The sequence below is a fragment of the Rhyacophila brunnea genome, unplaced genomic scaffold (assembly GCF_057557595.1).
Source record: "Rhyacophila brunnea isolate RB1 unplaced genomic scaffold, BYU_Rbru_1.0 scaffold_4, whole genome shotgun sequence".
Classification (NCBI taxonomy): Eukaryota; Metazoa; Arthropoda; class Insecta; order Trichoptera; family Rhyacophilidae; genus Rhyacophila; species Rhyacophila brunnea.
This window is the reverse complement of record NW_028233068.1, coordinates 50,380,074-50,407,315: the sequence shown is the minus strand read 5'-3', so window position 1 is coordinate 50,407,315 and position 27,242 is coordinate 50,380,074. Positions and strand designations below refer to the sequence as shown.

The window sequence follows — 27,242 nt, the reverse complement described above, 5'->3', positions numbered from 1 at the left end:
TGTTCCCTCCAAGTGTGCATAATATAACTTGATTGCTGCGCATGGTATAATTCAGTTAAAAACCTAAATAAAAATTTGTGAATTTAGTGAAATGTTACACATTTTTTTTTCAGCATCTAAAGCCTTATTTGTAAAATTATAAATACGAATGGACGTATTTTGAAATTTTAGAAGTTCTAGAAGAATTTATAAAATATGTATTAAAAAAAATTACTCAGTAAGAATAAAAAATTATAGCCGTACCCCCTTAATATTCAGGTGGCTAGGTCGTTTGTTTACTAATGTTTGTTATGTTAAAGATTAGTCGCATTTAAAAAAAAGATTGGGAAGCACTGCTATATAGTATCTTCAAGAGTATTTATTGTCACACCTTTGGAGTTTTCGCATTATGTATGAACCATTAATTTATATTTGAGGTGCTGAGTATTAAACGGATACAAGAGTGCCCCGGTGATCGAGTTGTGAAAATCAACTTCAAAGTTAATTTCTCCCATACATAATAATTGTTTTCAACATTCTGTAAATAAAATTTGTTCTCAAATGATTCATTCCAAAATAAAATATTCCATGTTTATTGTTCTGAGTGTTTGGAGGACAAGTCAAGCCAAAACAACGTTGCTATGAAAATAATAACAACCTTTTATACAGACCTACAAACTTATCTGAAGAATGAGATGGGGGAGCCACTGTCGAAAACTACCCAATCAAGACTCATAGCTGGACAAAATCTGGTATTCAAATGAAATTTTCAATATGGCGTCCTATGGTAGTTCGTAGTTCCATTTTTGGCCATTCTACAGATAAGTTTGTAGGTCTGTATACCACATCTGTGATATAATTCAATGTTAGGAATAAAATATTTGTACAAAGCGGATATGTACATGTTTGAATCCTGTTTCATGCGTAGATATAAATATATGGTGATGTAAAAACTGCTCCTGCTCATTTGTACTACAAAGTTTAATCCTCAGGACCTTATTTAATAAGTAGGTCAAATTTAATCGTAATCTAAAATTAACTCTTAGAATTTTATTGTTCTTGTTATTCTGTATTGCCATGTCATACCGTCACATCAATACAACAGTAGGTTATTCTGCAAAAACCGTGTTTTGAGTTATGAAGCAGTAGGATATTCTGTAACTTTAATCTTCAATCTACATAGACGCTTAAAAGCAATGTATGACAATGTCACTTTATCCTATCTTTTATCTCTTTGTGAATCAAATGTTATTCCGAGGGTTCATCAGGATTTTTTTTTAATTTAAAAGATACTGAAACTATTCAAAAAATGTACAATCAGACAACGAATATTAATTTACATAGGATATTATTTTGTGGTTTCATAAATTTTTGTATGTTTATGTATTTTCTTAGTTTTTTTGAATGACTTGAACCATTTTTTAACTTTTGTTTAATTATGTGTGTTTATGAAATAAATAATATATGCCTTTATTAATTATAATGTTTATTTAAAATAATATGCTCCATTGTCCTTCTTATTGACTATACAACATAAACGTAATAATATAACATACTTCAATGCAACACTAGGATAATGAGTATTTATTCTCAACAACAAACTGTCTGTGAAATATTAAAAATTATAATTACATTTAAGTACCATAAAATGTATTTTTTTTTCTAAAACAATACCAAGAAAAAGTAACACTTTTCTTCAATTGTGTGTATCATTATATTTAAGATATTGCAAAACACAAAACAGCCGTTATCTCCAAACTATGATTTGCAGATTGTCCTACTGTTGCATTGATGTGAACATATATATTTTGTGTTAAGCACGAATCATAATTTATAATAACTACTACAATATACTGACTCTTTGAACATAAGGCACTATTGGAGCTGAAGTCTTAGAAAAAGCTATGGACGTTTATTAAAATTGTGAATATTTTTGACACAGAACATTTCTGTAAGTAGACAGATTATTTGAATTCATTTTTAAATTCGGTCATCCCTTAAATCACTAATTTCATTTAATAAATATAAAAATTAGGGTATAAAAATAATATATATTCACAAAGTAAGTATACTTAAAGTCAATTGTATAAAATTACATCAGATTTACAATCCATCTTTTACGACTAGTCCGTGTTTTAGTAACACATCTTTTTTCATGCGATGATTGTTAATTTAATCTTTCTCAATACCGGACGGTCACAGGACTTCCTAAAATTTAATAAAACATTTAGCACTTATTATATTCTAATTTAATTTTAAATGTAATTTGCACCAGGCAACAGTAAGAAGTCTTTAATTTGAATACAACCAATAGGCATTTTTGGTACCAAAATATGTTTCATAAAATTATTAATGTTTTTTCGTTGACTGACCACTTATCATATTTTATGATTAATTCTGTATTTAGAATTATCATATAAAATAAATATTTTATTACTGAATCGGTTGAAATTGTCCCAACTGACAAAACCAAAATTTATTTATTTAAAAAGTAATATGTGAATGAAGGTAGGGAGGTTTTTCAATTTGGATTTCGCCTTTCGGCATCTTCAGGCACTATGCATTCACTAATGGCAAATGCACAACCCTAAAAGAATATACAGGGGTTCCTTGTTATCCGAGTTTAATTGGTGCCGAAAAAATACCTCTTAAAGCGAATCAATCCGCTTAAAAAGTGGACCAAAATTACTTGTTACTAATTGGGACAAGTTTAGAAAAATGAAACAAATATTTTATTACTGTAGGTTTATTTTTTATTAAAAATATAATATAAACCTATGTTTTAGGTAAATAAAATAAGTATCGAGAGTTGATTCCTTTTTTGACGTTCTTTTCGTTTTCTGCAAATTCGTAATTGCGGGGACTCGGATAATGAGGACCCTTGTACTTAATTATCATTTATATACAAATCATAAAACATCATTATTAATTAAGAAAGTACAAAAAGTGTTTTGAAATATCGTACATTGACATACATACCCAGTGTATCCATAATGTTCTAGCCACTTGATATCTTCTATCTTGATTGAGAAATATACAATGTTCCCCTCTTAGCCATGTGTTAAATAATATAGAATGGGTAATAAAATGGTTGCATAATAAGGAAAAGAAAGTCAACCTTATCATTTTATCTTTGTGATCAGTCTTCGAAGAAGGCAGCTTCAGGAGGAGGGTGATCTCTGGTGGTCTCCAGAATGGGTTGAACATCGCCCAGAAGAGGCCGTTCATTGGGATCGGCGGCCCAACACTTCTCCATTAGCACCCAACACACCTCAGAGAACTGCCGGAGACGCTCAGGCCGGAGACCTATGTATAAGGGGAGATCATCACATACCGGAGTCAAATTATCTAAGACATCCAATTAATAGTTTAACAATTGATAGATTTTCACACCATTATCAAGATTAGAGAACTGAATATAATATCAATGTCTACTTAAGGAGGACAAGGAAAACCACAGAAACCAAAAAATTAGTGGAAGTTTTTTAAAATTTTTATTAGTAAATGTAAATGCTGATATAATAAAATTAATAAATTATTATAAAAGTAATTGAAATCGAATTGTAAAATTACCTTTCCCGACTCTATTCCAGAGTTGTTCTTTGTTTTGAAAATTCTCAAAAGCAGAAGGAAGATTCACAGTACCAGAACAAACATACCTGTCAAATTATTAAAGAAATCATTAATTGACTATACATATGGTAAATTGTTCTGGAAACATGGACAAAAATTAAATAATAATTTGTTACCAAAAATAGAATAAACCATTTAAAAAAATCAATAGTAACCTAGTATCCAATACCAGTGAATATTTATTTTTTATTGGTAATAATAAAAGTCCGAGTGGCTTTGAAAGTGGTTGAACTCCTGCAAAGGGACGCTCTATGCAAAAAATGTACTCGCTCAAATCAATATGATAGTAGACGTGTTTTATGTTATTGTTAGCGGGATGGATTCTGTAGTTACAGGTTCACTGTTTTATATAATGGTATTATATTATCGCATTTATTAATTGATGCGATACCAAGATTAACCAACGATTAACCAACGATTAACCAAGATTCTGTCTGAGAAATATCTTTATCAATATAAAGATATCACAATTTTTAAAGAGACAAAAAATGTTTCGTGTATTACCACTTTATTGTATAATATAAGATACTTATGTAGTTATCACAAACCATCCCTTTCAGAAACATACTACTTTGTTTATAGGCTTATGGTGTAAGAACATTCACCATTTCCTTTTAAGTAATAAGTTTTTTTGCTAGTTTGCATCAGTCACAAGAATTATTGATAATTCAATTAAAATTATTATTAATCCTATAGAAAAAAAAACTCGAAAGTGAGAAACCCTGATATAAACAGCTCTTTTTATCTCATAAGTATTATAATATAATATACCAACTTAATATGAAGACATTTTATAAAATATATTTTACTTTTGAAATAAAGCAGATATCTGACAGGTAAAATCCAGAAAACTGCTAACATTCAATATCTTCTGTTGTTAGAGCTTGATTCACGCGAATTATCGAATACATTAACGAAACATACATACCAAAAGAGTATACCAAAGGCATAGATATCGACCGTGTTGTCATAGTTTCCCGAGAGCAATTCGGGAGCCATGTGAACGGGTGTCCCTACAATAGATCCTGACATCATAGCCTCCGGGATGCAGAAACCCAAATCTGTCAACTTGGCTCGGTTGGTCTCGTCCAGTAGAACATTTTTCAGTTTGATATCACGGTGTACTAAGCCTTGAGAGTGGAGATATCGAATACCTAACAACAAATATAAGATATTTTGGTACTGTTCGGTTATCAGGAATACAGCGGAAAATACATTTTGAAAATACCCGATATACTGGATTATTTCGAGTGCTTAAAGTCAGACAACGTTATCTACAAAAATGTGTTTTTTTTTTTTTTTTTGAGATAACGTTATTTTACATTTACGGCTACATGATAGTCAAACAACATTATGTCAATCTTTTCTAATTTCTTATTAAATCGTCAGTAAAGTTTAACGCTAACTACATAAGTTACCCTTGTTTTCATATTTTTTAAAAACTATCCCTATAAATTTTAACATCATCATAAGCAAGACAAATGTACAATACACAATAAATTATAAAATATTAACATTAGGTTTTAAATAAACATTTCCCTTGTTGAGTTACATGAATCTAAAATAACGATTTTTGGCTCTCCTGTAAAGTTGTACTTTTGTAGATAGTGTTGTTTGACACTAAGCCCTCGATTTGTTAGTTTAGGTTAGTTTAGGTTAGGTTATGTTAGGTTAGGTTTGGTTAGGTTAATCTAACAAATAATCCAGTTTATCGGCTATTTTCAAAATGTCTTTTCCGATGTATTCCTGATAACCGAACAGTACAGATATTTTTTATTTTAAATTATTTTTCTAACTTACACACACGATTTAAGAATACAGCATTTTTTTTAATTGAAAATACATCATTTTGAAAAGTCGCGGAAAGATACATACCTACCTATTAATAATTAGAAAACGTGATCATACAAATTGACTTATCGATTGTCTTTGTGAATTATTTCTTAACAAAATCTGTGAAGTCATTTATTGTTTTGTAATTTCATGTCTTGATATTAAAAAAATTAATTAACAATATGAAAAATCCGTAGTAACTTAACTTAACGTAACGAAGAAATAGTATTTTTTTTTAGTTTATATCTTGGCCATGAAGATATTTCTTTTTTACAGAGATGTGGTTTTCATAAGTTCACTATGTTGGACATAGGGGAAAGAAAATGGTATGAAAAAGAGGGTAAAAAAATATATTATTTACCCTCGACGATGTCCACGGCAACCTGCATTCGTTGTTCGAATGTGAGTTTGGCATGGCGTAAAGCACAATACAGGTCCCACTTGAGACGTTCCGATACCAGCAATACAGCAGGGCTGCCACCCTCGTACGAGTGATCAATCACCGAACCTCGCAGCTTCACTATGCGTTCGTGGGTTGGAATGTTTCTATAACACAAATTTAAAAACATGTAATAATGTGATGCTGTTGAGATGAAATGCTGGTATTCTGAACACATGCCTCAGTTTACCTGGTGTGAAAAAATTCCATTGCTAATTCGTTGAAGTGTCTTTCGTCTGGAGGAACGACGCTCTTCACGGCGCACGGTTCGAACCCCGCCCACGGTCCTTTCACCGCATACACTACTCCATATTGTCCACGACCTATGGAAAATAATATGATGAATATTGTGATGTTAATAACTAAGCACTAGAGGTGAGTTGGAAATACTGTCACCAGTTTGTGTACTCAAGTCTCGGATGCAAACTACCCATACTCAATACGAGTGGCCCAATAAACTTGTTCGAATGCATGCGATGAGATCATGCGTGTCGCTCACTACTTGGTAGACTTTCAAGTATTTTTTAATTTATTAGTTTATTATTGCACTCGAATGACATAATCTTATGTATGAACAATAGGTCATAAATTTTGTGTGACACAGGAAAACATGTTTAAAATTTAAAAAAAATCATTGTAGGTATGTATATTCATTTTAATATGTTAATAAGAATATTATAACCTAACATAAAAACAACTCATAAATATCTGTTTAAAATTTTATAATAAATGGGACATTTCGAAAAGCGATCGGAAAGGAAAGGAAGGAAAGGAACGGAAAGGAGCGGAATCGGCTCAGTGTATTTTTAGCGATTCTATTAAAGCCGATATTTCAAATACTGGTAAGTATTTTGGAACAAGTTTCGATACCAAGTATTTTTTTATACTGGTAGTAAGTATACTTAGTCTTCAAAATCAACCAGTTTTCCCACCTATACTAAGCACCACTGATGCAGAAGATTACGACCTGATAATATTTCACGATATAAGATGAATGATGACATACCTATTTCCTTAGCGAGATTTGGTAGGCCGTGTCGAGCTAGATCTCCCAATGAAGTGCTCTCTAGACAGAGGCGAGCAAAACGCGGAGCGTGAAATTTTCGCAGAGCCAATTTCAATTCTTCAGTTTGCTGGAGACGTGCCGCATGGTGTTCGCCTAGAACCTGCAAGGCTGATTGAAATTGCTCATGTGATAGACGGACCCGTTCTCGTAACTGGAAATAAAAGATTACTTACTGTTAAGATTGAGGTGGGGAAATCCAGTAATAAGTACGCACAGAGCAATTCAACATAATATGTAATACCTTAATTAGGAATGTAAATTTAGAATTTTGGTAAAGTAATATTAAAGTTTTTCAAATTTGTACAGGAACATAAAATACAACTGAATCTTAATAATATTACTAAATTTAAGCTAATCCTAGTTGTAAGAATACCAGTGGGTCTATTCTATACTTATCGACCGCTAAAGTGATAAAGTGATAAATATTATTAAACTTAGGGTAGGTTTGTATCAAAGTATTAGCACTTATTGTAACAATTACAATAAATTGGTTGTAATTGCTGCATTATTGCTATATTTTGGGTGTGATAAAATTTATAGCGAGATAGACAGTTTTGACTGTTTAGACGGCTAACTTATTGTAACAATTATAATACCTCAATACAAATATGCAATAAATACTATCACTTTAGCGGTCGATAGTCGCCTTGTGTATAGAATAGACCCGCAGAATCAGGTTTCGGCCTAATCCTCGAATTACAAATGTCATTTATCAAGTCGTAACATTTTATTTAGTTACAGTTTTCTGTATGACCGAATAATACAATTATTTGACAAATCATTTAAATAGCATTTGCATATATTATATTTATGCCAGAGGTCATGTTCAGCCACAATCGAGTCAAATTGTTTCTAATATATATTTAGACCTTTCTCAATTTTCTTATTATAACAATGTATGTGCATAATGTGGGTAAAATAATATTCACTCGATTTATCCAGCAAAGCTACAAGATGGTCAGAGAAGAAACAACAAGACTTGGAAGTGCTTCATGGAGATCTCATGTTGCACTTATGGAGAGGACAAGGCATAAGAAGAATATATTATAGCAAGATGATTTACATTACCTGTGTTGATATAAGTTTGGAAAGTTTGGAAGCGTTGAGAGATTCAATGGTATCCAAAGCAACTTGGCGTCTCCAGCGCGTGCTTTGAACGCAGCACGATTTGTTGCCGCTCGGAGAAAATGACATTCTGAAAAGAATCATTCATACAACAGTAATTCACTATTATTCATAATTTCCAAGAGCAATCATATCTTCATATAGTATGGCCCTCAAATTAATGGGATTCCGACGATCTTTTAACATTTAATCCATTGACTACCGACTTTTTTGTATATAGTATACGAAATTGACTTCCAACAATCAAATCGCACCCTCGCAACTAAACCGTTAAACTAAGTCCAAATTTACGTGTTTTGAGTTAATTACTACGTTTCATTGTCTATCGTTTATAGTATATGTACCGAAAATTTCATATCTCTAAGTCATAGAATTCAAGTCAAAACTTCATTCAATATCTAAACATATTTCAAAAACACAGGGTACTGTTCGGTTATACGGAATAAAGCGGAAAACGCATTTTGAAAATAGCCAATAAACTGGATTATTTGTTAGTTTGGGTTAGGTTAGGTTTGATTAGGTTAACCTAACAAATAATCCAGTTTATCGGCTATTTTCAAAATGTGTTCTCCGCTGTATTCTGTATAACCGAACTGTACCAAACACAGTAAAAAAATGCAAAAGATAAAAACTGATTTTCTCTGTTTGACGTTTTTTGGATTGTGGCAGTTTAGTTGCGATGGTGCGAAATATTAATAACTCAAAAAATATGTGTTTAAATCATTTGATTTTTTGAACATACATAAAAAATGGATGCTTTAATATGGTCTAAACGACAGAAAAGAAAATATATAAATTTTTCTATTTACTTAAGATCATTCTTATTGAGTCAGAATTCATTAAAAATTACTTTAATGCAAGTATCTCATTATGATTGTGTGTTAATTATATAAATAGTAATTATTACATAATTTACCTGTTGAAGAACCTTCTAAGTTGATCAACGAGGGCGTGCAGGAATGAGAAAGAAGCGCACTGTTGGAGGTCCACCGATCTGGTGACCAATAGGATGCGGCGGACTGCTTCTGACGCCGCCCTGCGACTTCTGCCTTCTTCCAACGATTCCAGACATCTGACAACAACACGCCAACATTTAATTTCTGCAGTTATCGATGATGACAATTGAACTACAGTTATTATAGAGAATAGCACATAGCTGTTCAGAAGCATGACGTCTCTGAAACTGTAGGTGTGGGTTTGAGTTTGTTGTTGTACAGCAACCAATATACTAGGTGAATGGCTGACAAAAATTCTTATAATATATCTTACACTCTATGGAGAACAAAAATGGTGATTTAACTTGTCATAGAGCAGAACTTCTCGAACTGTTGTAATTATACCATTGGTTGTATGTGAACGATTTGAGGGGCATGGCGGTTGAACTTTTGGTTATTTGCGAGGTATTGCTGGCAGTATGTACTATAATAATAGTATTTGTACAACAATTATGGCAAAAATATTATAGTTTTGTGTAATAACTATTATATAATAATATTCTTACGATTTCTTTAATTATTAATATAATTTTGTAAAAAATTATAAAAGTAATATTATGCGGTATATACACAAATATTGATCCGAGAAAAGAATACCCTTACATCTATCTGAATCAGTTTAGAAGTGTTAAAAAAAGATTTGAATTCAAATGAAAGGAATTTTCAATTTGCTGTTCGTAAAATATAAAAGATTCATAATTAGTTGTCTAAAGCAGTGCCGTGTATTGCAACCTGCCGACTAAATAAAATATTGTAATCGATTTAGTTTTGTACTATTTTTATTCTATTTGAGTAATTTTTTGCTACCCGGGTTATGTTTTTCGGCATCTTCAGGCACTATGCGCACTCATCAATGGCAAATAAAGACATTATATGTGATTGTGGCGAAATCTATGCTGCAAACAATCATTCAAATGGAATAATACAAATCTAAATCAATTAGAATCAGAACAATTTTAATCGGTCGATAGTATTAATTTTCTAAATAAAATATATGAAAAAAAATTCTGCCATACCTATAAATTATATAGACTAGGTTTTTCAGTGGAATGTGGTAAAATGCTTTTGTTGATTATAAGTCTTAAAGTTTACTATACTATAACACAGGGATGGCGAACGTATGGCACGCGAAATGATTTTGTTATGGCATGCGAATGCTTTGTGTTGAAGAGAAAAAAATAGATATAGGTACTTATAATTTAAAAGATATTTTTTTTACAAAAAGTTTTTCAAATACCTAAATATATATATGCATAATATTTTCTTCGGTTTTCAATAATATTTTTACCTATAATATTTATCAATCGATGCGCAAACGGAAACGACGAAATTCATGCATAAATGACATTGTATTGCATTGTATAAAAAATAACAGGCAGCTGATACTCTTGAAGAATAAGCATTATAATTAATTTAAATTGCATAGATGGGTGGGACCTTAGGTTTTATGCGTCACACATAATAATATTATAGCACTGACCTCATAAGGCGGCGGGGTTGGCTCATCTGATCCGAAAAATGTTGGCGTCAATTTGTGCGTAAAGAATCAGACTAAGTAAGTATTATAGTAATAATACTCAAGAACTCAATTGCTTATTATTTTTGAACTTTTTTAATAGAATTCTTATAACTATTTTTTTCATTTTTTCCCGCTCGAACTACTCGAAAAACTGCCCGGCACGTCAGACAATCAAAAAATAATATTTCGGAAATTTTGGCACGTGTACGTAAAAAGGTTTGCCATCCCTGCTATAATAGATATTGATATACGATGTGGTAAAGAGTTATACAGGGGGTCCTCATTATCCGTGGGTAATTGAGACCGAAAAAATACCCTAGCGAATCCGCTTAAAACGGGGACCAAAATTACCTGGAAAATGGGTCTAATTGGGGCACGTTTAGAAAAGAAAAAGACACGTGAGCAAGACAGAAATAGCATAGAAGTGTGGAATTGAAAGAGACAGTTGACGACTGGCGCTTGTGTTTTTTTATAGTGTTTTTTACATTTTCCTGCAAATTCGAAACTCTGGGGACTCGGATAATGAATAATCAGATAATGAGGACCCCCTGTATTGTTCTCGCTATAATTCAATAAATTTGTGGCAAATTGTGTGTTTAAAAAATAAAAAAACTGTTTGGAACCTTATACTTATTCATTGCATGCGGTGTGGTTATGTTAGGTCAGTTGTCAGCAAACTATGGCTCGCGAGCCACATGTGGCTCTTTGGCCCCTTGAGTGTGGCTCTACCACAAATGACCACGTGCGGACAAAAATAGTGAAAGATAGAACAGTCAAAATGTCTTCGAATATAACCAACCAGCAAATCGAAGATCTTAAATTGGTTTCAGCGTTATCAATAGCAGTTGACGAGTCTTGTAACATAAATGATAGAGGACCAATTTGTACGATTTATTTCATCTACTGGTCTTAAAGAAGAACTTTAAGGATTATTGCCACTCAAAGGTCAAGCACGTGGAGAGGGTAATTGAGTGCATGGAAAAAGATCATATTTCACTCGATAAAATTATGTCAATTTCAACAGACAGAGCGAAAAGTATGACCGGCGTAGGGAAAGGGTTTGTTACTGTTTTGAAACAACAAAATAATCACAAGATACCTACTTGCTTACCATTGCATCATTCGCCAAGAAGTACTTTGTGCGCAGACATTTCCAGAAGAAATTTGCAAATTTATGGAATTTGTGATTAAGATTATCAACTCCATTATAGCTAAAGCTCTTAATCATCGCCAATTTAAAGATTTTTTAGTTGAAATGGAGAGTGAGCACGCAGATCTTCTGCTGCATAACAAGGTACGTTGGTTATAAAGAGGAAACGTTTAAAAATGTTTCGCTTCCTTATTAACAGAAATTAAAGCATTTCTCCTTGAGAAGGGTGTTCACTATCCAGAAATAACGGACGATCAGTTGATCCAAAAATTTTATTTCATGGTAGAAGTTATGTCTCATCTAAATTAGCTTAATCGTAAACTGCAGGGGGAAAGAAACACATTTTATTTCGATATTAGAAGTTATTTCATTCGAAAACAAATTATCCCTTTTTGCTCAAGATTTCGAAAGAGAATCTTTGCTAACTAAGCCTGCTGAAGCATCGCCTAGAAAATCATTCTGATATTGACATTTGCTATTTCAAAACAAAAATTTTAAATAGGAGGGACGCTTTTCTCAACAGGTTTCAGGAATTCAGAAACAGCAAAGCGACGTCAGTCTTTGTTAAAAAAAAAAACCTCTTAATGCTGAGGTAACAGAATTATTTTTTCCCTCTTAATGCTGACTTTGGCAACATTGAAATGCAATTGCTGGATTTAAAAATAAAGAATTATGGAGCTCCAAATTTGAACGTCTTTGTGCTGATATGGACATATTGGAGAAAAACAAATATAAACATGGTTCACTGCACAAGTAGTCTGCTTTGAAAGACCTGGAGAAGGAAGACATGATGATTTTTAACACCTGGAATAGTATTCCTGACTCATATGATCAGTTGAAAAAACTAGCGTTGGCCGTACTTTCCCTTTGCGGTTCTACATATTCATGCGAACAATTTTATTCAAGCATGAACCTTATCAAGAGTAAATTGAAAAGTTGTCTTATTGATGAGAATCTGGAATCGTGCCTAAAATTAAAAACAACAACATACAAACCTGACCTCCCCAAACTTTTCAAGGAGATGGATATCAAGTGTTTGTCATGATTTAATTGTATGGATACCTTACTTACAATTTAATTTTTATCAATAAATAAGATCATTATTAACCCTTTTGATGCGAGCCATTTTCGCGGGAATTTATTTTCAGTCAACTGATCTGTTAAAACGGTCACTACAGCTAAAACAGATCGATTTCAAAATTAAAAAATTGATTACTAGATAAACTATATATCAGTTATTCCAAATGCACCAAGAAATAAACTATATTCGTGACATTCTCACTGAAATAAATCGAAGAAAATGAAGACGCTAAAAAATATCCAAGCTTTGACCGCGCGTTCAAAATGGCGGCCGTCCAGTCTTCACATACACGGTTTCAACACATACTACCGAGCAATTCGCCGCGTTTGTGTTTGTTATACACAGGGCTGAGTTGAGCTGCCGGAGTTGGTTACAGTCTATGACAGATATATTACTAAATCACTTGTGGAATAATCAGTGGGTTATCGCATTTAGTAAGTCGTAAACTCAAATTTTATTACCGTTTCAAATTCTGAACCTATATTTATTTTCTTCGCCATAAAATAATGTTGTCATCGTGACACTTACTCATTACCATTAGGATGTTTTGGAGAATAAAACACTAAAAATAATTACCGCAATGCTAAAATACTATTATAATATAATTTATGAGGCGCCGTCGGCTTTTTCATTGTACAAAAGGCCTGTCGAATAATCGCTAGGCATAATACGACCATGTGAACAGAGCTAACACAGTTTCGTGGCACATAAAAAATAAAAATTATTACCATTATAATAATGTGAATATCAAATATGGAACAATGAACAAAGCCATACAAATTTACTGGAGAGCTGTGCGTCGATAAAATATTTTTCAGCATTATTTCTTCGATAATATTATGTGGTAGTGACATTTTGGCGGGTGAAATAATTATTTCACATATATTTATAATGACAAAAAATACTAAAAACAAAACGTCAAAATGTTTCTATCGACAAATCACTAAGAAAAAATACATAACACTAACGTAATCGTAATAATTAATTAAATGGTAAATAAAAATATTATCGATGCACACTTTTCGATGCATGACCAATGTTTTGTTTTGATAACCCTGGTGACACATCGAGTACACCCGTCTTCGCAATGGCGCGCGATTCAAATGACTGAATAACGAGTGTTCTTTACAAAAATATATTTCCTTGTGTTTTACTTGACATTTTTATGATCTGTTGCCTGATATGTCTACCTAAAGGTTTGAAATAATTTTTAAAGCATATTATCCACAAGTGTCTCTTCTAGTTTAATTAAGATTTAAAACTTTAATTAAAGTTTATTAAGTTAATAAACAGTGTACCTATACTTTATATAGTTTAAGTTTAAGAAATTTGGCTCTCAAAAGAAATCTCAATCGTTATACTGTTGATATTTGGCTCTTTTGACTAATAAGTTTGCCAACCACTGGGTTAAGTTGTGGATTTTTATTGTTTTCAAATAAATTTATAATGGCAGTAAATGTTATAAAAAGAAGGTAATTGAAGGAGAAAAATCAACTTTTAAATAATGGATAAATTTGCTGATGAAAAGGCTATGGATCATTACTCTGAATGGGTACTAGTTACAGACAATGACTAACCTCTGCAAGGTGCCGTAGTAATTGTCCCTCAAGCAGTCCACAAATTTGACGAGTTGAATACTGATATTCCTGCTGAGTCGTGCGAGTACGGCCCTTTGAACTTCCAAAGAAGCCTGCTTGAAAGATATCTGAGTTTTTTTGGAGCCCACCGTCTTGCAAAGCAATTTTTCTTGGCCTCTCAAAGCCTGAATATCTGCCATGTCCAATTTGGTCCTTGCGGCTTGCATTGCTTCCGCTGACATGCTCTCGGGACAGTCGCCATTTTCCAATAGATTAGAATGGTTTGTTGTATTGACTGGTGTTCTGATGTCATCAGATTTGGAGTGCTCTCCATTAGTCAAGTTTATTTCAATATTCTTCAAATTAGGGTCATCATTAATTTCAGGAGTTTTGACAATTATACAGTAATCTTTTAAATTATACGAGGTCATTGTATTTTCTATTAGATCCGGTAGGGTTTTTTTAGGCTTGCATGTGGTCTTTCCGTTTGGCATTACGTCGGGTGTGGAAACTTCTTCTTCTATAATCGGGATTTCATCATCAGTGATTTCGTAGAATACGGAGCTTGGGATCATGTTGAGGCATTCGTTGCTTCCGTGACAAGGAGAATCTTGAAAAAAAATTGTAAAAACCATTGAACGTGGGTAATATGATGCACTTTATAATTTATTGAAACGTGATGAAACAGAAGGAAACCGATTTACTGAGAGATATCGAAATTTTTCGTATTATATAAAGGGTCTTTTAGACTCAATTCAACTTGAAATTGTAAAAAATAACAAAAAAAATTAACTTCACCATTTTTATTTTTTTCAAAAGATTAATATTTGGAAATGATTCCGCCCATATGGCCACCACGACGATTTTGCGAACATATGACATTGACAAAGCGCATTTTGGACGACCAATTTTAGGCCACTTTTTCCAGCACTGCTGGCTGTGTTCCAAGACACTAATTGTTGCTGTTGAGGTGTCAAATAGCATGACCTTGGACCTGACAATTGACAGGTTCATTTCATGAAATCAACTTATCGCCAAATTTTGATTTCAATAAGTCAATATATACCGTATGGTACATAGCGGCATCCTGTTGAAACCATTTGTTGAAAACATTTTGTCGAGATTAATGTCATCCATATTTAAAAAATAAAGTCACCGATAATAATGTCCGTAATGCGAGCTCCGGCCTCATTTTTGAAGAAATAAGGTCCGTTGATGTCACCAGCGTGTAAACCGCATTAAACAGTGCATTTTTGTGGATATCCACAGTTCAACAGATGCTTTACTAAGATGGACGATTATGTGTGCCATAAAAATCACAAAGTCATCTATAAGTTGCGCGAATTGACGGCTGATTTTCAAAGTAAATTTGGATAATTTGGTAGCATTCTTGAAGTGTGACTCTATTCATGATGGTTTTCCAGACTATGCTGATCATAAATGTCAAAAAGTGAGCTGTGACACTTACATAGCACAATTTGACAGTTAACCCTTTCGTAAGTTCTACATGCCACTTGCTCAACCTATTAGGTCCATACTCTGACTCATACACAATTGAAAAACAATATGTGGACTTGCCAGACCTATGATTCGAACCTGGGACCCACGACGCTATAGTCCGACGATTAAGCCGCGCGGCCATCGTGGCAGTGACATCCATTTTTCGTAAAAACAAAATCTGTTAATACAAACCTCCATGCTGTGGAGGCCCGTATGATCTTATTAGGATCGGACATGGTCGAAAAAAAAAAGTTCTATATAAGCAAAAAAAACTTTCTGTTATTACATAGGTACATATAAATTTATAACAGGTAATTCAAATTTCTTCTAAAATAAAAGTTGCAAGTATATTAAATTAGCATCTAAATATTTAATGATTATATCAGACCTATAAGGAAAATTAATTGAATTGAAACAAGATTTCTTGTGGTAAAGTGAAGCATACAAATAAAATTGATACACTATGGCGTACCACTTCCTGCCCAGTTGATGTTGTTGATATTATTTTTCATTTCTTCCAAGACCCTCTGCATCATTTGCAATAGCTCTTCGCTCTTTTCGCCTTCAGAGAATTTTTCATTCAGGGTCTACAACAGTAAATAACAATATTGGTATAAAACATTTAAAAATCATTGACTTTTAAATTTAAATAAAAAAAGTTTAATATATTCATAGTGTTTGATATTTAAGAATGAATTTGACGTTTCGCATAATGCAATCGGGGCCGTTCATTACCCATATGACTATTGTGCAGCTAACTTCATTGTGGTCAAAACTGACAATGGGCTATGAACAATTTTTGCGAATATGGGCATCTCCATAATAATCTCCAGTGGCAGTGATAAAATTGAAAACCTCTTTGGTATGAACAATAATTTATTGCTTAGGCAAGATAAGATCTTTTTTTTGTTCAAACCTTCCATTTTTATTTAAATTATAGTATGTATATTGTAGCTCTAAAATAGTTAAGGACCAGATGCATAGTCATAATTAAATACTTTTAAATACCTTAAACAAAATGATAATAAAAATTATGTTAAATTCCAGTTGTTTTTTTTTAATCAATATCTATTTCGTTTGTATAACACTATTATCAAGACTACAAAAATAAACGACTTCTATACGCTTAAGTATAAAACTCACAGAGCGTGACTGGATCATCTCTCTTCCTAACCTTGGGACCATTCAAGAAAAATACCCACTAACATGGAAATAATTATTTTAAAACAATTGATTTACTTTTGTACAGGTTATTTATTATTGTTTCCGTGCCGCCCTAGGCTGCCAAAATCGGCGACTTAGCGGAAGTGGGAAAAACAAGGATCTATTATTATTATTATCCTTATTATAACATTTTAGTTAGGGCTAACTTAACATCGACATCTCTGCATTTGGTTATTAGAGTAGAATAAAAAGAATCTTACATCGTACAGTTTTTGTTCCACTTGGGCGACATATTGAATCTTTTTCGGTATAATTTGCATCTCTCTCAACATGTCAAAAGAAGATAAAATAAATTGTTGAAGAAGCGAATTGTGTATCTGAAAAACAAAATTGACACATAATATTAATAAAGTAATTTGTGGTTTACACATGCTGCAGAAGTGATCATTGAAGTGCAAATCCTATTAATTTTAAGAAAATAATAGAAAAATTGTCATTTTTTCAAGACACTAAATAAAATAAACATGTGCATTTGGGTTAACTAATTAATTTCACTTGTCAAATTATTATTTTTTATTCGATATTGAATATACACAGAAGATTTAAGAATGTTAGATTCTTATTATTGAACATTTACTCACCTCGCTGAGTTTATCACAATCGTCAAGTATATAATTCTGCAGGCATCCCTTGCTGAATGTCACCAAGTTCTCAATGAACTCATCTCGTCTGAGAACAATATCACAATCAGCTGTGTCGGTCTGACCGGCCACTTTGGAAGGGTCGCCATTATTGATCTTACAACATTGGTCATTGTATTCTTTCTCATTTATATAGCTATCGTCGACTATTAGCCAATGGCCAGTAAAGTGGTTGTGAGAAAACGGATGAGCTGTAAATTAAATATAGTTTTATATTTTTAAGAAAAATAAGTGTTTTGATATCTAGCATAATTTTATCATAAGAATATGTATTATAATTAGGTTTAGGATTTTTAGGTGCTAAAAAATGAATAATAGGTACCTAAAATATGTAGATATAATTGGAAAATATGTTATTAAAATTTCATAATTATGTGCTAAAAAACAAAAATAGGTTCTAAAAATTTAAGTATTACAATAAATCATATATATTTCAAAAGTTTAATTTATTATTTATTCACAAACAGAAAACACTTTATTACAATAAATAATAAAATAATGCTTCAAGTTTTCGAAAGTGAATCTTTAACGATTTGATCCTAGCAAATTTTTATACATGGAAAAACTTCTTTCCACTTCTACAGATGTTATTGTTGTGTATGTAAATGAAACTATTTCTGAAGTAGAAAAAATTGAAACATCTGATGGATTTTCCAAAACAGCTTTAATATTCTGCAGTGTTTGAAGTCCAGTATTTTCATTTGAAACACTATTTAATTTTGTACTTATTTTTATTCCAATTGGTCCAGGAACATTGAAATTTTGTGTTTATGTGAAAATATGTGCTTAAACCTAGAATATGTAAAAATATGTAATTATCCAAAACTATTTAAAAATAGGTGCTAAAAAATAGGGCTTAAATGTGCGCTAAAAGGTTTCTTACTATTATAACTACACTCAACATAGTAATCGTTGTTTAGGACAACTTGACTACATAAAGAGAATATTTTGTAATTAGTAAATACCAAAGAAATTGGAGTAGACTACTACTAAACTACAGAGGAAGTGTTTTTATATGTCAGTTTATATTATTGAATGTTCCGATAGTTATAGCATGTGAGCTCATGTGAGATGATGGCAATGTGTTTATAGCATAAGACTCCTTCTATTATATAGTCCAATGTCTATTTCCTGGTGTTTACCGACACCATTTTATGGATACCTTAAAAGATTTTATATAAAAGAAACAAGCCATCTGTGCTGAAGACTGTCAGTTAGTCAATGAAGGGTAATTTACACAATATTTATAGTACAATGTGATATCTATGCAATGTGACTTATTATTAGGGACCCGATTTATATGCTAGTGCACGTTTTGTTAGGGTGTATGCACTGCTATGAGAGTTGCACAGAAATCCGTTTTGAAAGACGCAGAATCCAAAAATAAAATTTTATCGTGCATATAAATGCATATTTTATAGACGTTAGAGCATATTTGAGACATTAGTGCATATTTCATAAATAAATGCATATTTTAGGGCTTTTGCATTTATAATTTCAGTTTATAAAAATTATTTTATCAAAATATAACTAAACTAAATTAGGTAGGTAGATAGTTTAGACGCCCTCGCATTTTTTAATGGCATCCCTGAGCTGTGGATTTATCAGAAAAAGTGAAGTCAAATCGGACACCTTTATTTAAATTTTGCCCAATCAACACTGTGGACGTTGAGAGGTCATTTTCCGCATATAAACAAAATACTGACAGATATGCGAAAAAAATTAATGCCAGAGCACAATATGTATTGAAAAAAAATATTGTAACTTTTTTCCGGACAAAAAAAACAGTAAATAGTATTTAGGAATAGTTTAATGTGTCGTTGTGTATAGTCAACATTGCATTTCTTATTCAATTATTTGTACTTGTAAACAAACTATTTTGAAAATTTGATTGATTAACTTTGTATTGATTATTTGTGTTTTTTTTTTATTGTTCTAGGTATATTGATTAACACGTTGATCGCCATGGGGGTCACCGGTGACCGGCATTGGATTACGTTCAGGGGGCCATGGGGGTCACCGGTGACCGGCAAAGAAGACCTGCCTTCGAGTTGTTCTACAGCGCCGGCGGGCACGCGCGCAGTGCATTTTTCGATACACGGTGACCGGCATGGCCCTTCTGTATATTACTGCCACTTGGCCTGAAAATATGTCTTCCCAGTCACAAAATATAGGCTCACTAATGTAAAGAATGTACATAATAAAAAAAAAGTTTTCCTTTTAAATTGTAAATGTGTTTTTATTGATATAAAAATAAAAATTAAATAGATTTAAAAAATGTAAGTTATAAAAAATATGTAAATAATAAAAAAAAAGAATAACAAAAATGATTATAAGGTATGTATACGTACATTTCCAGTTTATGTGTATCCATGTATTATACTACCCAATTTGAAAACTTTTATTCCGTATTTGTGCCTTTTCTGTTTATTATACCATCTAAATCTAAATATAATTCGACCGCGAAATGGCACCATGCCCTCGCCAACACATATGGACAGGTGACCGGCGAAATGGCTGGCACGGCGCAATAGAATAAATTAACTTGTTGGCGCCGCGACGGACACATGTGGCCGGCACATCATAAAAACCAATATTTACGTAAAAAAATCATCAAAATGAAAAAAAAACATTATATTCTTTCATAACCTATCAAATAATACCTTAAAAACAAATAATCATTTTTTAACTATTTTATGTAAAACTAGTTGGCGATCAATGTGTTAAGATTATTAATTTGTTATTCGAATTTTTATCAGTAATATTGGGTGAAGTGGGTATTTACAATTTTTTTGCATAAAAATAAATTTTTAAGTGCATATTTTAATGATTTTAAGTGCCTATATGCATACATATAATCATGTTTTTTGTTGCATATAAATCCGCTCCCTACTTATTATTAAGTGACAGGTTATACATACATCTATTATATCAATATTACAAAAAGAATAACTTACACATCTGATGCAATTGTTCTACGAGTCCCGCAAGGAACTGTCTCTGCTTATCCAAAAGAACCTCTCTGGCGTCATCCAGAGAGAAAACATTCGAATCATCGCTGCTTCCCGATATCAACAGTTCATTGTCAATAGACTCTAGCAGAGTTTCCGCTTTCGACACAATGTGTTTTGTGTTATTAATCCTGTCTTGATTTTTCAATGGCGGAGTGTCGGCCATCTTGGGGACCAAATAATCTTTAGCCATAGGTGAAACGGATGAGCATTCAAATTTCATGAAGTCGTCCCGTTCTTGTTTTAGATAAGTGGCGTCGGGAGTCTCATTCAGGGAGTCATTTTCTACAGAAGTGTTGAAGTGACTGTCGCGGTTGGTCACTTTTAAAGTGGGTGGCAGCCTCAATTTGGGCTGGGGGTTCGAGTCGGATTCGGCACTATCAGAGAAGAGAGTGAATAGAACTTGAGCGTTTGGGTGGAGTTCGTATATTTGTCGAAGATCCAAGAGATTCTGAAATATAAACGGTAATCATTAATTATTCGGATTTATTTGACTGCACCAAATATACTATCCTAATAAATCACGAACATTTTTAGGAAAAATTATATGTTGGTGTATTAAACACACTATTGCACGTGCATAATGCGTGCTTCATTTTCGTAGGACACTCACACATTCAAAAGCCTGCTTCAACATGCAGCATATTGAATATAGCCTATCGGTATTCTATTTATTATCTGTTATGTGTTTATAATATTGTTATACTATGTATTGTCAAATGAGTGTCTATTGACCTGCTTAACAATAGCATTGAACAAAGCTTTACACAGCTGTTTTCTATTTTTCCTATTTGGACCTTAATATGTATCCTAAGTGGCATGGAAAGGTGCATGCTGGGCATAACGCGAAAGGACAAAAGGAGGAATGAGTGGATAAGGAAACAGACAAGGGTTGCGATGTAATAGAGTTCGCTAAGTGACTAAAGTAGAAATGGGCTGGGCACATAGCTTGAAGAAGGAATAATCTTTAAACAAATCTAATCATCCAGTGGTATCCAAGAGGTACAAAATGTCTGCAAGGTAGACCTAGAGGTCGCTGGATCAATGAAATTATTAAGTTCTGTGGAAGTAAATGGCAACGCAACACACAGGACCGAGAAGTGGATTCAGCTTGGAGAGGCCTTCATCCAGCAGTGGATAGATTCAGGCTGATCATGATGATGATGTGTGGGCTTGGTAAATGTATCAAGGGTTCCGCCAAACCCGAACGGTTAGGAATCTTTCTGGAGGTAAACTTTAACCTGTTTTGGGCATTAAAAAACTAAAAACTAAAAAAATATTCGAAACTAGAAAGAACATTAAACAAAAGATATATAAAATGTAGGTAGTTCTGTGAATATCGTCGCCTGAGAACTGTAGTGGGACATCTAAAAAACATAGTATTGAGATATTGAGGTTTAAAGAAATTCATTATTTTATATTCTTAGTAAAATTAAAACTTGTTAATCATCTCATATATTTATAAAGTAAATATTTTAAACAAAACCAAAGGCAAACGACCATATATTTCGTCAGTAACATATTTTTGAGCTATAGTAAGACATGTATGTTATCCCAGTTTAACATTTAACATAGCGGGATTTTTTATTCAATGTTATAGTGGTATACTTCTCATACTAAGAAATTTTACTAGTAAGACCAAATATCTCAGTACAGCACTTAACACTATGAAAAATAATGAATTTTATAAGCAGATAAAAAAAGACGTTTTTTTAGATATCCCACGATTCATCATCATCAGGCGACGATTATGTGAAAAAAACACTAATTTGGCTCTGGTATAAAATTATCAATATGGACTAGGATAGAAGATTCTATAAATACCTCTTCACTGAGTCCAGTAAATGCATCATACTCTAAATCAGGCGGACACTTGATTTTGCTTGTCTCATCATCCATATTTGGGGCGCCATCTTTCATTTCGTTATCACAGTTTATAGCTTCGCTGGCTTCCTCGGTTTCGAAGATGATGCCGATGGAATCAGAGATATCGTCACACACGACCATTTCATCATCAAGTTCAAAATAAAATTTGGAATTTCTGTCTTTCTGTTTACAATCTCGACGGTCATTGCTCAATTTCATTCGATTAAATGTGTCGATAAAACTCTTTGCGACAGTATTAGTTTTTCTTTTCTCTTTGTTTCTTTTAGCATTATCTCGCTTCAGTTTAGATCCCCTGTTTGCTTTAATAGAAACTGGCGGTCCGACTTCATCGAGAGCGTAAATAATAATTGGGAAGACGTTTTCCAGGAGTGGGCCGCGTTTGGAGTAGAAGGTTTCGTAATCTCTTATGGTAGACTCATATGCGAATTCGTAGGGGGCTCGGTCATCCAGAGAGAGATCTCCGAGATCCGGCGGGACGAGGATTTGTATTCCGTTTTGGAGGAACTGATTGCAAAGTTCGATGTCCATCACTGTAGATAAATCTAGGGTGTCTGTCCTTTTCAAATCCTGTGAAGTAAACAATGGTAATTACTAATTACCGATACGGATATGCTTTAATTATTTTAAATTACCTATATAATATACTCCTAAGTACAGCGTATGTTTTTATTGGACCATTGGCTATTCATCTGATCCCTCCCTTTCTAGGTGGTGAAAAGAAGCAAGCGGTCAATGTCATAAACTGAATACGTGTATTAAATAAGGCTCTAAGTACCAAAAAGTAGTATTGCCTGTAGTTACAAAATACCGAGTCATTGCAGTAAAATTTCATGAAGCAGACCTTTTGAAAAATGTAGTTTTACAGTGTGAAGCAATCACGGCAGCTTCTATAATTTTAGGTATTAAGAACTCGGAAGTGTCAACACATCATCGTTAGCTATTTTATATTGAATGCCGTTGACCACTGCAGTGCTACTTATACCATTATAAATAAAACACGCCAACGGACTTACAACATCGACAGGTTTAATTATTTTCTGTATTTTTTTGACATGCATGAAGCACTTAGACTATAGTTGAAGTTATTGGCGTTGGTATGTAGAACATTTTTCTATAAAAATGTCAGTTTTTATTATTTTGGTACTTAGCGCCTTAATTAATACACGTATTCATTACTGTATTGAAAAATAAACTGTAGAATTCACCAGAATACCGTCGAATGCTTTATTCAATTTATCTAAAATGTTTGAATTACCGTCTCATTTATGCAAAAACAAAAATTGTATTTCAAAAGATTTGTTATCTGAAAAAGATTTGGTATTGTTGTACCTGATGAGGAATTTGATCCCAATTTGAATCCATCGGAAGAAGAGGTTCTACAACTTCAATGTCCGTTCCAAGACTGAGTCTGATCTGACGCCTATGACCGTGTTGAATACGCAGCTGAAAAAATCATATATAATGACATTTGATATCTTTTCAATATACAATAGAATCTCATTAATTTGGCGAAAAGACATTTTGGTTTTGCGTAAATTATGGGAGTTTTTGAATAAGGTAAACGAGAAAAAACAGGTATGAGGAATATCCATCCTTTATTTAAAAAGAAAACTCTTTAAGAGTATAATATTTTATATAATTTAAGTGGTTACAAATGAAAATAAAATAGTAATTGCGATTGAAAAAAAAAAGTGAAGCATTTAATCACAGACTGACCCATCGCCATCCTCTTCCTGGGGACGAGGAAGGTTGCCTGACGGGGAGAAGTCTCTCTCCGAGGAGTAGATTGACGAGACGAGCTCTAGCCGGTCCCAACGCAACTATGGCCGGCGGCCGGAGAGCACCCTCTTTCGATTCACGAATGGCGTCTACTATCGCTGACTCTGAAATCAGAATAGAAAATGATTATTGTGTTAAACTAGTTTACAATGTCTTTTTCAGAACTAAAATTGTTATCTGGCTGGTTTTACACTTTTGAATTTCATTTGTTCAAATTGCTTTCGACATCTACCGGTTAAATAATATAAATATGTAACACATACATCTAACAATATGGTAGTGTTACAAAATAAAATCTTTTAAAGTATTAACCATATTAGGTTTCCTGTTTGCTAATTCTCAAGATATAGTAATTCTTGATAAACCTACACAATGTGGGGTTGGAAGCAATTATTTCCAAATGTTAGCAATACTCACCCAATGGAAACAGATTCATATGAGCCACTCCTTTGAGGGCTCGCAGGGTGTCTCCTAAGATGCGGTGCAGTTGTCTACGATGGGACTGGAAGCGACGCATTTCATACCCCAGACTGCTGGGCGAAGACGAATCTTCGCCCTTCAGGTGCAAGTTCCTTCTTGCCATCTTTCTACAAATGGAGATCTGGAAAAATGTTGAAAAAATGTCATGTTGACGAAGTGAAAAAGGTTATAAGAAGACTGTTAGAGTTAGAATATAAAATAGAGGAATCGGCATGCAACACGATTGTATTTGTGAACATACTGATATTTAATGGTTTTGAAACAAAGTAATTTTTGTTATTTCCACTTGAATTGAGTCCTTTACATTGATAACTGTTTCGGGCTATAAATAAATATACATCTTTGGTATGGTCGAAAGTTGAAGATTTGGATAACATGTTTACAATCTCGGGCTGTTGTGATAGAACGAGAGGGTATATACTAAACTTTCTTAGTCTTACGTATTTGTTTTTAATAAACTAATACTACAAATTGGAGATAGTGTTTGTTAGTTTTTTTAAATTCAATTAAACCCTCAGTAAACGAAGTCCATTTGAAAATATGCAAACCTCCTAAATACCAGGAATGTCATTTTGAACAGAAACTTTGTCGATTTTATTGAATTTCGAACTTTTATTTAAAACAAAAATTAGACAGTTTTAACAATCTCCTGAAAAAAAAATAGGTGGTATGTTTAGGTATTATGTAGGACGAGATTGTTCACATAACCACTGGTGTGGAGTGTAGTTGAGCACCTGAATAGTATCTTTCAAAGTGAACTCCCACTGTGTCTTTCGTCGCTGTAGGATTGGTTTGTCGAATAGACCAAATATCAACTCTTCAGGAGACGAAAAACAAATTTCATTATCCTATATTTAAATACATGGAGGTATTTAAATTGTTGTTTCTACAGCATATGAATGCTGTATTTATTACAAAGCAATTTAAAGAAAAGGATGGTTCTGGTCCATTTAGATACAAAAATCGTTCTGCATTAAAAGGTCGATTTCGATAAAAACAGACAAACCAATCATATAGCGATGTTATGTCTAACATGTTCAACCAATGTATGCCACCTGGACTCTTAATGTAAAGGAATTCCAAAAATTACTCATAACGCGGAAAGACCACAAAAGAAACCATTGAGTTAGGAAGCAGACAAGAGCTTGCGATGTGACAGAGGTGGCTAAGCAGATGAAATAGCAATGGGTTGGTTATGTTGCTCATGGAGTGGACAAGTGGCGTCGTATAATGGTACCCAAGGGGCACTAAACGACCACAGGGATGCCTTACAACTCGCTGGATAGACAAACTCATAAAGTTCTGTGGATGTATGTGGCAGTGAAGAACTAGAAACCGAGGAGGAAGCTAGAGGAGGCCTTCATCCAGTAGTGGATTGACCCTGTCTGATAATAATGATTTAACAATAATATTAGAATGACAAAGTTGTAAATCTATGTAAACAATTCAATTCAAGGGATGCTAAATCATGGATTGTTATATATTTTTATGTTGAAATGTATACACAAATCTATCAGTAATAGAAATAGGTAGGTATCTACCTAATGCTTTAAAAATGTTCCCATTATTTTGACAGCTAAATAAAAAATGAGCAATAATAAGTCAATAGAAAATAATAAATTTAATGTAAATGTGACGATCTCTGTCCAAACCAGTTAGAGATGACCTAATCACAATACCGATATTCATAGCATCTACGGACGTACCTATTCAACACCTATGTAAATATTATGGAGTAGGTGCACTACGTGCGGGATTTGTCACGAAAATGAGATTTCATCATTGTAATCAATTGGTATTGTAATTAATAACGGTGATAAGCGGGAGGTAGTTGTCATTTTTCATAGCTAATTGGCTTCCGTGAATAAATATCTATTTAGAAACTAAGTAGTGAGGATATCAACAAAAGCTGATTGCGAAATACTCACCGAAATGTCAATAATGATGTATCATTCGGGGCGTTTTATTTATTTTAATTATCACTATAGTATTTTGGCACATCTTGTGTTGACAGACATGTAAATTAAATGGATTTCAAACGATAACAAAAGGATAAACATTACTATCCCATTAGCCGGCCATTTTCCTTTCATTGGAGCTGTCAAATAAATAATGTTCAATTTTGCATGGTTGCCATATTATTAAAAAAATATGTGTCTACTTAAAAAAAATGCAATATGGGGTTAGATTAATCCACCATTATTGTAACCAAAGAGATTAGGTGGTGCTTAAAAAACGTTTAATAATCTCTAATTCTTACTGCTGATATTATTATTATGTCTGTAAGGTAGTGCGATCGCTTAAAATATATTTCTTTTATTTT

The 27,242-nt window shown here is 32.9% G+C and overlaps 1 protein-coding gene across 1 annotated transcript; it reads right to left on the bottom strand.

Moving 5' to 3' along the window:
* Positions 1-1,897: 1,897 nt before the first annotated feature.
* Positions 1,898-27,022, bottom strand: LOC147067487 (dual serine/threonine and tyrosine protein kinase-like). Its single transcript, XM_085954288.1, has 19 exons — positions 26,848-27,022; positions 24,857-25,040; positions 24,377-24,543; positions 23,990-24,103; positions 22,598-23,227; positions 20,720-21,224; positions 17,703-17,953; positions 17,322-17,438; positions 16,370-16,484; positions 14,398-15,007; positions 8,992-9,147; positions 8,019-8,145; positions 6,891-7,101; positions 6,075-6,207; positions 5,807-5,991; positions 4,541-4,766; positions 3,553-3,638; positions 3,098-3,285; positions 1,898-2,187 (listed from the first exon to the last, which is right to left on the bottom strand). Exons 2-18 carry the CDS (start codon positions 25,020-25,022, stop codon positions 3,119-3,121), a joined length of 3,966 nt encoding a protein of 1,321 aa, XP_085810414.1. The 5' UTR covers positions 25,023-25,040; positions 26,848-27,022; the 3' UTR covers positions 1,898-2,187; positions 3,098-3,118.
* Positions 27,023-27,242: the final 220 nt, after the last annotated feature.